At 32.2% G+C, this 14258-nt stretch overlaps 1 protein-coding gene and 1 long non-coding RNA gene across 2 annotated transcripts in view; one reads left to right on the top strand and one right to left on the bottom strand.

The window, feature by feature from the left end:
- Nucleotides 1–14258, top strand: part of LOC149476356 (uncharacterized) — a 119492-nt gene that overhangs the window by 63828 nt on the left and 41406 nt on the right. The window lies entirely within an intron of this gene.
- Nucleotides 1–14258, bottom strand: part of LOC149476358 (luciferin 4-monooxygenase-like) — a 54130-nt gene that overhangs the window by 15233 nt on the left and 24639 nt on the right. The window contains exons 3-7 of the mRNA XM_089712226.1: nt 13202–13538; nt 11870–12032; nt 10823–10962; nt 8893–9019; nt 7915–8136 (exon numbers count right to left, since the gene is read on the bottom strand). Of these exons, the coding sequence (XP_089568352.1) occupies nt 7915–8136; nt 8893–9019; nt 10823–10962; nt 11870–12032; nt 13202–13538 (989 nt within the window). The remainder of the gene's footprint in view (nt 1–7914; nt 8137–8892; nt 9020–10822; nt 10963–11869; nt 12033–13201; nt 13539–14258) is intronic.

Here is a 14258-nt window from a genome sequence, read left to right as displayed (position 1 = left end):
TTGATTCAATTAAAATGCATAGCATACAAAAATAAATTCACAACACAAGAAATTCCGCGCGCAAATCATAGCGCGTGTCAATGAAATCAAGAATGTTTTATATCAAGCCGACGCGGACGACGACGCGACGCCGAACAAAAGTACCTACGACGGACGACCACGCTTCGAGTTGCCAAACAACATGAGTAATAAATTGTTTACAAAAAAAACAAGCTTTCCATTTTTCTGTATGAGTAGACAGAACTTCAAAACGCCACCTGCTACGGTTTATATTATGAACGATTGTTATAAAAATAAAAGTTATATTTGTTGGTGTAAACTATTTTATTGATCAATAATTTTGGAATTTAAAATTGTCAACATTGATTACAATAAAACGCAGTTTTATTTTATTACACTATTGTTTTTTTTATCAAAACATGTATTTGAAGTACCATATAATATTATGCTGATCCAAGCATTTTCACTCAAAACTTATATCACTAATGATTTGTAAAAGTAAATTATTTCAATATACATTTCATAACCAACATATAAGAATAATTATTATTATTCCTACCTACAACAACAAACCTAAAACACTATTTACTATGGGAAAATAACCAGGAAGGTGAAAAACATATTATTATTTACGATTTCGACGCACTCGACTTTTAGTAAAATATAGTAGGGAAACATAATATTATGGTTTTGATTTTTGCTACTAGTATAAGAAAACTGCGTGTTCAAACTACTTGTTTGTCTGTCTGAAAATTCGGAAGTACTTTGGTAGTTTACCGATTTATAATAATATTGTATATATCGTTGTTTAAAAAATATTCAAACACAATAAAATATGATATATGTACTGATTTATCACTGGTTTCAGTGATGAACTGATGAGTCAATTATAGCCACTATACTTTCGTCATACGTGTGTATGATTGATGTGATTTGCAACGTGGTGATATTTCAGAAAAATCACGGGTCAAATTGTCCCACCGAAAATATAACTGCGTTATAAGAATAACTATACCTACGATAAATTATACATAATACAATATAGTCTCAAATGCATACTAGTGAAATATTTTATTTGAATCAATAAAATAAAAAAAAAAATAAAAAATAATAATAATACAAAAATAAATTCACAACACAAGAAAATCCGCGCGCAAATCATAGCGCGTGACAATGAAATCAAGAACTTTCGAGCCGACGCGGACGACGAAGGAGCCTAACAAAAGTACCTACAATCATAGGCGGCTCGTGACAAAATTGTATGGCCGTGTTCACTTGAAATAAAACAACGAAAATAGGTACCTACAATAGCGTTAGCAGTACAAAAAAAATGAGCACCACATTATAAATGTCTATTTATACACTAAAAATTATAGAGTATTTCAAAACGAATTCAATTATTATTTAGCAATAATTAGAAAATCCCCGAATTTGCATTCGTGATCGTATTCATAGTGTTTGTCTACACTAATATTATAAAGAGGAAAACTTTGTTTGTTTGTTTGATTGTAATGAATAGGCTCATAAACTACTGGACATTTTACCAATGTTTGCAAGTTTGTGATTACTTTGATAGTTTACCGATTTATAATAATTGTATACTTATATCATTGTTTAAAAATATTCAAACACAATATGATATAGGTACTGATTTATCACTGGTTTCAGTGATGAACTGATGAGTCAATGTTAGCCACAATACTAATCACTTTCGTCATACATGTGTATGAACTATGATTGATGTGATTTGCAATGTGGTGAAATTTCATAAAAATCACGGGCCAATTTTTTGTTTTGAATCCCACCGAAAATACATATATTACTAATTGCGTTATTAGAATAATTAATTACTATACCCACGATCAATTATTACAATTTACAATATAGTCTCAAATGCATACTAGAGAAACATTGCAATTTGAATCAATTAAAATGCATAGCATACAAAAATAAATTCACAACACAAGAAATTCCGCGCGCAAATCATAGCGCGTGTCAATGAAATCAAGAATGTAATTTTATATCAAGCCGACGAGCGACGACGCCGAACTAAAGTACCTACAGTACCATTTACCTTCAGTGTACAATACAGTTTACAGACCTACGACGGACGAACAATAATGAGTAATAAATAAAAAAAAACATAGTTTCTAAGGTCATTAGTTTTATTTTATTTTATTGTTATTTTCTTTGAACGATTGGAAATGAAATTACTCAATTTTTACACAGAACTTTGATTTATTAGAATTATGCTCATTATGCATAAGATAACGAACGCGAATGCACGACATCTAGCGCGTCAATGTCTAAACATCGCCTTTCGTTTAGACATTGACGCGCTAGATCTGTAATAAGTATATAGTCTATGCGCTAGATGTCGTGCTTTATGTCGTGTTTCGCTTGGCAAAAGTCACGCACACTACTGTAGAAGTGTCAAATTTTTCCGGTATTTTACTGTTGTTTTTCTAAGTAAATATTGTAAATTATTGATTAAAAAGGTCGAACGCGCACACATTTCATTATAGAGAAGTGATAAAATGATTAGTTTTAAAGAAATAGTGTCTGTGTTAAGTGTTTAGAGGTAATCAAAAATGTATGGAGGGACGGTCGGAACATCAACCTTTAACTGAACCAATCAGGTTGTAACTTGTAACTGAACCAATTAGTTAAAAAAAAATTGCTGATGTTAAAAAATCTGTTCACCAAAAATATTTTTGCTGGTGTTAAGTACCTACCTACATGCGTTACGTCCCGGACTTCACAGCAAACTGCTGTACGCCGCACAGTATTTTTTTGACCCTTCTTTTGCGACAGCCTAATTTTATTGAATGAATGTATGGATATATACATGACAAACGCAAGAGTAAAACTCCCATGAAGCTCACTATCATACTTTTCGAAAAAATTCAATCTGAATAAAAAGTACCGGTATTTTATATAATTCAATTTTAATTTTTTATTAATTTTTCTACCATTATAACACATTTTTTTGCATTGCGAGCGTCAAGGCTAGCCATAGGGCCAATTTTCGATCCATTCGGGGAAGAGCTGTGACTTCGCAATTTCGAGATAATCGCATAAATAACAAAATTTCATTTCTTTTTTTGTGACTGAACTTTTAAGAATAGGCAAATTATTTTTACTTCAAAACATAGTTATATGTATGGACTACTTCCACAAAAAAAACCGATCGCGAAAAGAGCGGGATTCGCGAGATATTAATTTCTGAAAAAGTACCGGTTCTTTAACGAATTTTTTGTATAAAATCCACAATATAAATTGAACTTATATAGAGTTGCGTTTCTCAGATGACGGAATACTACAGAAAATTTGATGAGACATATTGTTAGTAAATTGAAGTGTCTATAACAAAATATAAAAAATAAAAAAGTTATAAAAAAAATTGAGTTAAAATTAAACAAAATTTCTTTATGCAGTAAAATTACATCATTTACAAATTAATCTTAATTATTTTTTTATTGATGTTATTTAGCGTTTATCGCGACATAAGGTGTTATAATAAAAATGTTTTTGCTTTAAAAGACTTTCAATAAATTCTCTATTTGTTTGGTCGGATGACATTTAATTAGATAAATAAAAATAAATAGTTCAAATTTTTTTTATTCAACTCATCCATCAATTGAAATTGCTTTCTCTAGGCACTAGATATCAAGATTACGACTATTTATTTCAACTTATTAGTTGACATTATCGGGGTGTGTGGAGTTTTCGCAATCCAGACTAGAGGGCGCTTTTGCGCGCTGAATCGCGCTATTGAAATGTTTTGTTAGTTACATATAAGATGTAAGCTGATTTCCATGAGTTGGGTTAATTGGTTTGGAGAAATAAGTAAAAAAAAGTAAAGTTGGTAGTTTGAAAAGTAAGGTTGGTTGAATTAGCGTTTTATCCGCTTTAAACGAAAAATCGGTTGGTTTTATCGGTCCAACCGTTTCAGTTGGTTGGTTGTGGGTCAAAACCCTAATTAAATCTTCTATTTCGTTTTGTAAAGCCATTTATTGGTTGTTGATTTTTGACTTTTCTTTTTTACTTTGTTTTTTAATTTCTTTAATCCAATTATTTTATTTGATTAAATACTTTCACTGCCATTCATACAGTTTTGTATACGTAAAGGCTATGGATAACGCTGTAGCTGGAACCTCTTATCCTTCGGAGGTGGCCTCATACAGGCTAGATGTAGAAACAGGCTGCCATACACTAACTCGATATGATATATACATATATCTGGATCAAGAGAGTAAAAAACTCCATGGTCGCTATGGAAAACCGTTTGACTTATCCAAATCGGAAAGGAATATTTTTGTAAAATCGATTTTTGCAACTATATTAAATACACCCCTTTCAGAACCACAGGAGAAAAATTTTAACATTGCTATAAACCGTTTTATCAACAAAGTTGAGAAAAGATATAACGATAGCAACAGAATTTTGTCACAATTTCGAAAAAAAAATAACGCTTGGTTGAATAAGCCTTTTATAAATGATCTTCCTCAAGATGTCATTTCGAAACCTTCTGAGGTTGTGAATGTACCACCTGCCGTCTTGGATGTATCGCCTATGGTTTTGGACGTGCCATCTGAGGTAGCCGATGAACACCCAATAGTTCCCGATCCTCATCGCTTGGTCTTGCGTGAAATTGCCTGTTGTAATAAAGATGAAGAATATGCAAAACTTCATAAACGAACGCAACTTAGAAAACAAAAATCACTAGAATTATTGATTCAGAATGAACCATCAGCAAAACTGATTTCATCATTTACTAAAGTCATTAAATCTCATGACAACAAAAAACTAAGCAAAAAAAGTGCCCATGACTTAGAAGCTGTGATAAAGATATGTTTGGAGTCTGCAAATAAATCAACTGAAGTGTTGGCAAAAATAAATCAGTACAGTAATCCATACTCTCCAGAAGAAGCGCTTGGTATACTTATTGACCGAAAATATAGTGTCGAAACATATAAATTTTTACAACAAGATTTAAATAAAAGAGGTTTTAAAGCTTTTCCACCGTACAGACTTGTAGCAAAAGCAAAACTGGAGTGTTACCCAGAGGATGGAGTCTTGGCAAATGAAGTTGAAGCTTCTGTTTCGCTACAAGGTCTGCTTGCACACACATTTAAAAGAATTGTAAGTCTCTGTAATGATGTCATTAATGCGTATTGCGAACGAATGGATTTGGACGAATTGTCTTGTAAATTTGAAGGCTCTTGGGGCTTTGACGGCAGCACAGGCCAATCATTATATAAGCAGAAGGCACCCCAAGATCCTTTGTATGATGAAAATACTATATTTGCCACAACCTTCGTACCATTAAAGGTCATGGAAACGTGCAGCAGTCAAATTCTCTGGGTAAATCCAACACCTCAATCATATCGCTCTTGCAGGCCTCTACATATTCAATATAGAAAAGAGTCAAAGTCTCTTATTCTCAGAGAAAAACAGTACGTTGAACAACAATTAAAAAATTTGTCCCCTATCGCAGCAGCCACATCAAAAGGCTTCATAGTAAAAACTATTTGTAATCTTACATTAAGTATAATAGATGGCAAGGTGTACAATATCATCAACAATACCTTTTCTCAACTAAGGTGTCCAATTTGCGGGTTGACAGCAACTAAATTCAATGACCTGGATTTGGCGTTCTCTACACAAATTAATAAAGAAGCTATAAAAAATGGTCTGAGCCCTCTTCATGCATTTATAAGATTTCTAGAGTTCTTACTCCACTTGGGATACAAAAATGACCCCCGAGTAAGACAGTGGCGAGTCTCAAAGTTGTCACCTGCGGGCATAATTACTGAAGACCGAAAAAAAACAATTCAGGCGCAAATACGGGATCGTCTGGGTATACTAGTAGATGTTGTACGTCCGAACTCTGGAACAACTAATGACGGAAATACTGCTCGAAGAGTTTTCGCTAATGAGGAAAGTCGCGGCATATTTGCAGACATATTAGGAATAAGTAGATGGCTTGTAGATGACATACACGTAATTTTAGTGGCAATTAACTGCGGTCTACCGGTAGACTCAACGAAGTTCGGAATTTTTTGCAGAAATTTAGCCAAAAAATATGTAGCTAATTACAACTGGCACCCCATGACGACGACAATGCACAAAATCCTTATTCACGGCCAAGAAATTATAGAAAACTCGGTACTGCCCGTAGGTGTTTTATCCGAACAAGCTGGAGAGTCCAGAAATAAATATTGGCGATATGACCGCGAACATCACAGCCGAAAAGACGACAGAAAACACACAATGGAAGACTTATTTCATAGGGCATTGGAATCGTCCGATCCAGTTATATCGAATACACGTTTGAGTATGCGCCAAAACAGTATGAAAAAATTGCCTTTGCCCTCTGCTGTTATCGAAATGTTGAAACCATTTCAATTTAATGAAGAAGAAGATGAACACAACGAAGAAGAATCATATTGTACTGAAATTGAAGACAGTTCACTCATTCTAACAAATGAAAATGACGTATTTTTAGTTTAGACATTTTCACATTTCATTTCACTCCCTTAGCTACATATTTTTTCCTGCCAAATCCAAGGTCAAGTTTATTTTAATAATTTTACAAACAAGGAAACTTACAAATTTATGTAATCCTCTTCATAGTATAATGTGGTATAAGTATATAAATAAAGAAAAGAAATAGTAATTGGGGTACCTACTTACCTTTATATGAAAGTATGAAATAAAAATATTGATAAAGTGTGATTTAGGATTTTATACAAAAAAATCGTTAAAGAACCGGTACTTTTTCAGAAATTAATATCTCGCGAATCCCGCTCTTTTCGCGATCGGTTTTTTTTGTGGAAGTAGTCCATACATATAACTATGTTTTGAAGTAAAAATAATTTGCCTATTCTTAAAAGTTCAGTCACAAAAAAAGAAATGAAATTTTGTTATTTATGCGATTATCTCGAAATTGCGAAGTCACAGCTCTTCCCCGAATGGATCGAAAATTGGCCCTATGGCTAGCCTTGACGCTCGCAATGCAAAAAAATGTGTTATAATGGTAGAAAAATTAATAAAAAATTAAAATTGAATTATATAAAATACCGGTACTTTTTATTCAGATTGAATTTTTTCGAAAAGTATGATAGTGAGCTTCATGGGAGTTTTACTCTTGCGTTTGTCATGTATATATCCATACATTCATTCAATAAAATTAGGCTGTCGCAAAAGAAGGGTCAAAAAAATACTGTGCGCCGTTCGCATGGGGAACGGAATGCGGGCGTGGTTTTGCTGTTTTAGCTTTTAAGATTTCTTTAGAATAATAATTATTAATATTGCATAGTGATTCCTTAACTCCGGTCTTAATCGAGGGTATAAAAGTTTCATTTTAATTATTAAATGTAGTTCTTAAGTAAATCTGTTCTTTTTTAGGGGCCTCCGGCTGTAGGCTTCGTAATTCATGTACTAACATGTGTCAAAAAAATATTTACCATTGTTAGAGGCTAGGATTTAATAACAAATGTCTCAGAACTTTTTCTTGTGCTGAAATTATCTTTTTACTGGTTTAACAATCTTAGCTACTTGATTCGTTTATGTGTTGTTTGATATTTTGTAAATATTAATTTTGATTATACCTAACTAGTGCCTCACAAATAAGGCGAAATATCTCAATAATTGCTAGATCCTAAATTTCGTCACAGTCTTAAAAAAGTTGGTTATAATATTTACTCGTCCTTATTGTGGCTGGGTGTTTAATACCCGACACATTTAAAAAGTAAAAACACACAAAACTTCTGTTCCTACAAAGTATTATTCATTTACAAATTAAACACATAACATTTTTTTTAATTATTTTCTTTGAGTTAACTACTTAAGTAAGTAGATTTTAAGTTTTTATCTAAATATCAAAAATTTGTAGTATAATTCACTAACCTGATACCCCTTATACTTGATCAGCTCCATTAATCTATCCACAATATAGAAGTACCCCTCATCATCATAATACCCCAGATCACCAGTCCTGAAGAACCCTTCATCATCGAAGTCATCACTTCTATCTTTGTTCACATAACCTTTCATCACCAATAAGCCCTTGGCGCAGATTTCACCCTCTTGGTTTGGACCTAGCACCTCTTTTGTTTCGGGGTTCACTACCTAAATATATAATATTTATTATTTATCAAAATCTTTATTGTGCAAGAATATAAGTACATAAAGGTTAGAAAAACATATAAAATAAAAGCACAAAGGGCGGCCTTATCACTATGCAGTGATCTCTGCCAGGCAACCACGGCCACGGGAAGAAAGGTAAAAAAGCGAAATATGTTGAGCAAAACAAAATAAAAACATTTTAGAATATGGTGTATACATATAATGTAATAAAACGCGACACATAACATACATAAATAAATAAATAAAATTTGTTTGAACTGTGTGTATAGTTACTTACATACATTTTACAAAATTAAATTTTTTTAGCTTTTTTATAATCAAAACTAGATCAAAAATAACGACTATTTATTGCTTATTCAAAAATTGAGGTTTTTATCCACCTTTATGCATTTTAAAATGATCTTATTCTATGTATTATGTCTAGATGTCATATGCGAAAATTCGGCCATATTATATTTTCTTTTAAAATTTGCGAAAAAAATAAGGAAAGGGCATTTTTCTTTAATAGTCTTTAATAAAAAATTAAATATTGTTATTTTTTTTAATAAAAAAGAGCTTGTGTAATTTAAACATAAGATTTCATATTGATTTTCGTAATCCATCATGCCAGGAAATTCTACTCTTTTTTTTCTTTTCTATCGATTAAATCGAATGAATATCTCAAAAATTTTTATGCAACTAATTAATTTTACAAGTGGACACAAAAACATAGTTTTATTTTGTCAAAAAACAACTTACTTTTAATACAACATCGTCCACTACACAACCAACGCTGCCCATCTTATCAAAGTTTATATTAAATGTTAAAGCAAGAGTCGATTCAGTCAGACCATAGCCTTGTTGAATAGCTGCTACATTTGGAAACCTGAAATATTTAAAAAATAATCATAAATTTTTAATACTAGCGGTCCGCCAGGCTTCGCCCGTAGTAGGTACATGTTTCCGTTTCCTCTCCATAAGAACCATCCTCGTACTTCAAGGAATATTATAAAAAAAGAATTAACGAAATCGGTTCAGCCGTTTTCGAGTTTTGCGCAAAACATTTGGCGATCCATTTTTATTCGAACAATAGTTACAAGAGTTAATTCGTAATTTTTCTGTATACAAAGGTTTCTCCTTTTTTCCTTATTTCTAAATCTAAAATCTATATTTTCATCCTTTCTTAGCCAGACACATAAATATACTAAAAAAAATGTGTGCGTGTACTAGTGTACACACGTAAGAAGTGAAACTTCTTTATGACCTTATTTTTTAAAAAATAATTTACTATATATGCAACTTTACAGAAATACGTCAATCACGCGTGGTAGGTATAAAAACGAAAGATGGCGCGTAACGGAAAAATGTCACGCGTAACGAAAAAATGTTACACTAATTTTTTTTCCAACCCCGATAAAGAAGTTTCACTTCAAAAATTAAACTGACATCACGTTCAAAGATCTACTATTGAATAAGTTGAATTTTGTAACGAGCGATACAATAGACTTTGAACATTACTGCTACGAAATAAGGTGTTAATTTCAATGAACGTTTTATACAACACCACTCACTCATTCTTTGACGACCAATACACAATAGGCATGACGAAAGATTTTGAAATTCTCTTCCATAATGTGTGTATACGTTTACTATACAAGAAAAACCCTATATTTCGGTAATATACTTAAATTTAACGAAGATTAAAGCCATTTTTCAAAAAATATTTAATATCTGTGCCAAAACAGCTCGCAGGTGTCATGGCGTAGGCGTGACGTCAAACTTTGGTAAATACGTAATTATTTGTACGCATTGCGAAGAAAATTAAAAAAGTCTTTATTTAATATGTGTTATAGAAACGAATTACAAAGTTTATAAGTGGTGTGCAGTATTGCAGTGTGAATCCACATAAAAATAATGCTCAAAAATGTGTTAGTAATTATTTCAAGCGAAAAAATAATAAGAAATTATTGTATAAAGTTGGCGCGGAGAATCCCGAACCATGTATTCGTGAATTCGCAATTATATTTCTGTTCTGAGTCGATAAAGCATACGTGAAACAATAGAAAATAAATAAAAATGCGTATTCTCAACATATTCATAACAACAAAATACATCTGACGTGAGTTGTTTACTTATGCGTGACGTCACGCGTGTTTTAGTCAAAATGGCGAACTTCAGAATTTCAATGTTTTATTTTATTGATAATCTCATTAATCTTAATGTTTTTAAGATTTCTAAGTCGCTATATTTAATTTATTTATTATACATTTTCCCTTAAAAACACTAATACGATCATTTATGGATACTGTCGTCATGCCTATTATTGTGAGTGTAATTGTTTATTTTTATACAACGCCGCTCAGATAATTTAAAAAATATCTTCGTCTGCAGATCAACATTACAACTTAACAATTTTTTTACTTATCTTTAATATGCGATTGAAAATGGAAATGAAAAATCTTTATTTCAGCAAAAACGTAATATGTACAATTAGAAATTTTTTAACAATAGCTCCTACTATATATAATACACTAAGAAAACTTGTGTCGTGGCCCGTGGGTACCTACGATTACAAAAAACATGATTTGCCCCGGTACCATCTTATAATACAATTTAACTGAAAGAGTTAATTTGTAAAGAGTATATTGTGAGTCTAATTGTTCATAGTACAATGGATATAAAAACTCACATTTTCTTAAATGCTATAGCGTTTTCTTCATACAACGGGGTGGCTCCAGAATATACTTTTGTGACAGAACTTGTGTCATATTTTCCTTCAGCTTTGGCTAATGCTGTTAACATAGCGGGAACCAATGTGAGGTGGGTTATCTGAAACAAACATACAAACATATAATCCTACTAATATACTACAAAGTTTGAATTAAATCTGTCCGTTTAAAGTCAAAATCGAGTCTAAAGAAGTTAGTTACATACAAACTCTATTACATACACACATACTGGTGAAGCTAAAAACAGCGTGTTAAAAATCAACCCTAAAAATTAAAAGTACAAGTTTGAATTAAATCTGTCCGTTTGAAGATCAAGATCAAGTCCAAAGAGTTGCTTACATACAAACATACACAAATGCTTGTTTGCTTACATACATAAAACATTCTACACAAACACATACACACATTCACACACCCATACATACTCACTCTTACACACTCATGTTTATTGTAATGTAATTTTAACTCCAATGTTATGTTAGACATAGACATAGACATAGACACAATTATTGTTACTCTAATAGACTGTAATTTTAATCCTTAATTTTAAAAATAACATAGTCATTTCCAGTTTAATTTGAGGGATGGGCGCAGGTATCTGTAGCACAGTTTACCTCTATACTACCACAGATACCGGAGTTCCTCCTATTTTATTGTATAATTTTTCAAATTAATTTATGATATTAACTATATGTGTAAATTGTTTATGAAATGTTTATGAAATACAGGTGAAGCTAATAAAAGTGTGTTAAAATTATTCCTTATAAGTTATAAATACATTACATGTACAAAGTTTGAATTAAATCTGTCCGTTTGAGGTCAAAATCGAGTCTAGCATACAAATATACAGGTGAAGCTAATAACAGCGTGTTTATTAGTTAAAATTTAACTTTTTTTTTTTTTTTTTAACAATAAACAATAACTTTATTTCCAAAATATAAGATAGTTACTAACTTAAATTATAGTATTTTACTACAATTAGAATTTTACAACAATTACTTAATTACCTGATGTTTTTCAATAGTTTTAAAGTAAGTATCAACGTCAAATTTCGGCAGGTAAACTGTAAGGTTTCCTTTAAGGAATTCAGTTAGCATACCCATTAAACCCATACTATGAACCCAGGGGGTTATTGATAGAATCTTTTGTGGAGGCATTCCTATTGGTGGCCTGAAAGAAATATCTATAGTATTAATCTTAATATATATAAATCTCGTGTCACAATGTTTGTCCTCAATGGAATCCTAAACCACTTAACCGATTATAATAAAATTCGCACACCATGTGCAGTTCGATCCAACTTGAGAGATAGGATAGTTTAAACATGTAGGTACCACGGGCGAAGCCGGGGCGGACCGCTAGTATACCTATATATTTTCTTATCTATACTAATATTATAAAGAGGAAAAGTTTGTAAGTATGTATGTATGTATGTATGTATGGTTTTCACGCATAAACTACTGGACCGATTTCAAAAATTCTTTCACCATTAGAAAGCTGCATCTTTACTGAGCAACATAGGCTATATTGCATTTTCAAAAAAATTAGAGATCCTTACTAAAAATGCAATAATGTAACCCAAGGTGTAAAAAAATCCTCATTAAAACTTCTGTCATCGCGTGCGCTGCAGAATCTATTGAAGATAGAACAAAAAAATGTTCTACGGTATTATAGAATGGATCAATCACAATCACAAGAAAGTCCGCGATACCATATGTCCATCTTCAGTAGTTATGTTACTACAACAACTTTTTTACGTTTTCAAAGTAAATAGAAGTGCCGACAGTAATCAAACCATGTTATCCATACATATATATTAATCCTTATCCCATTAAATGATGTTTTATTATAGACTGTTTCAATACCAGCAAAATACTTTTTAAATGAAAAGAATTGGATATTCCATTCAAAAGATATAACGAATTTTTAAAAGTGTCAATCTACAGAAAATAGTAGGTATATTGTTCGAGCAGGCCGTAGTGCGGGGGTCACGGAGGAATTCTACCAATATGCGTCTTGACGGAACACAGTGGGGTTTTGGTCGGTAGGAATCCGACATAACCCACGGCCCCTCCCCCGGAGGCCGTGGGTATCTATGAAAGATTTCCCCACAAAAAAAAGGCCGTAGTGCGGGACGGGGTAAAGGTGATTTTCATGTGATTAAAAATTAAACCTATAGTAGACTTTTCAATGTAACGATATCGCTATCTATGCGGGTGAAACCGCAGGGCATTGCTAGTTTTATAATATATAGCTGTGCCCCGCGGTTTTAACCAGTAGTTCCTAACGCGCTAATCTCAGGAACTACTGGTCCGATTTAAAATAAAAAAAATACTTACGTACAAGCCGCAAGTACATTTTGATGTGTGATCATAACACCCTTCGGTAGACTAGTCGTGCCAGATGAATATAAAATAAATGCCGTGTCTATCTGCCCTTTAACTTCTACACACCGAAAATCGTCGTAATTCACGTTCCCAATACCGGTACCGGTATTTGATACCGGTTTCGCCATACCGTTATATAATAACGTATTCGGTGGAAGTTCGTCGCCATAAAGAAATATTTTTTCAAGGAATTTTAGCGATTTATAGGTTTTTGAGTGCTGTTTGTATGAAAACGGAGAAGCGAATATGATTTTTGGTTTCGCTATGTTCATTACGTGGTGGAATACATCTGGAACAAATAAATAAATAAATTATTGAAAAATTTATTTTCAATACTCCAGTACTATAATGGTCTATAGTACTAGCACAGATAATATAATACTATACTATTAGATAGTACACTGTACAGCGAATATGTATAAGAGGAAATATTATAAGAGCGAAAAACAATTTTATTAGTAATTGAAATACCTAATAATATTGACGATTCAAAAGCACTTCTTAAAATTTTTACCCAGCGTTGAAAGAAGAGTTAATGTTTCGAGTTGTACATTTTATGTCTTTGGTCTGCTTTGTAAAAAAAACTTGGTGAATTCTACGATTATAATATGTCACTTGATTCATCACTGTGACCATGGTACATCAAGATATTTAAAGTTTATTTTCGTTGACTTTGTCCGTGAATGAAACCACGGCCATAAAACTAGCTTACATAATATAGATAATAATTATATTATTACTAGCGGTCCGCCCCGGCTTCGCCCGTGGTACATGTTTACGTTTTCTCTACATAAGAACCATCCTCGTACTTCAAGGAATATAATAAAAAAAGAATTATCGAAATCGGTTCAGCCGTTCTCGAGTTATGCGCTTACCAACACATTTTGCGATTCATTTTTATATATAAGATTAAGGTGATCACTATAGTCAAAACCGAAAAACACCTTACATATTGAATTTTGTTGAGGAAACTGTTGGTACGATTGTCTTTAAAAAAATATAGGTATGT

This window comes from Colias philodice, chromosome 28 (genome assembly GCF_061535455.1).
Source record: "Colias philodice isolate Cphi_HAF_F1 chromosome 28, ilColPhil1 Martin Lab GWU primary, whole genome shotgun sequence".
NCBI classification, from domain to species: Eukaryota; Metazoa; Arthropoda; class Insecta; order Lepidoptera; family Pieridae; genus Colias; species Colias philodice.
The sequence above is the reverse complement of the archived record's forward strand: the minus strand, read 5'-3'. Positions and strand labels throughout refer to the sequence as shown.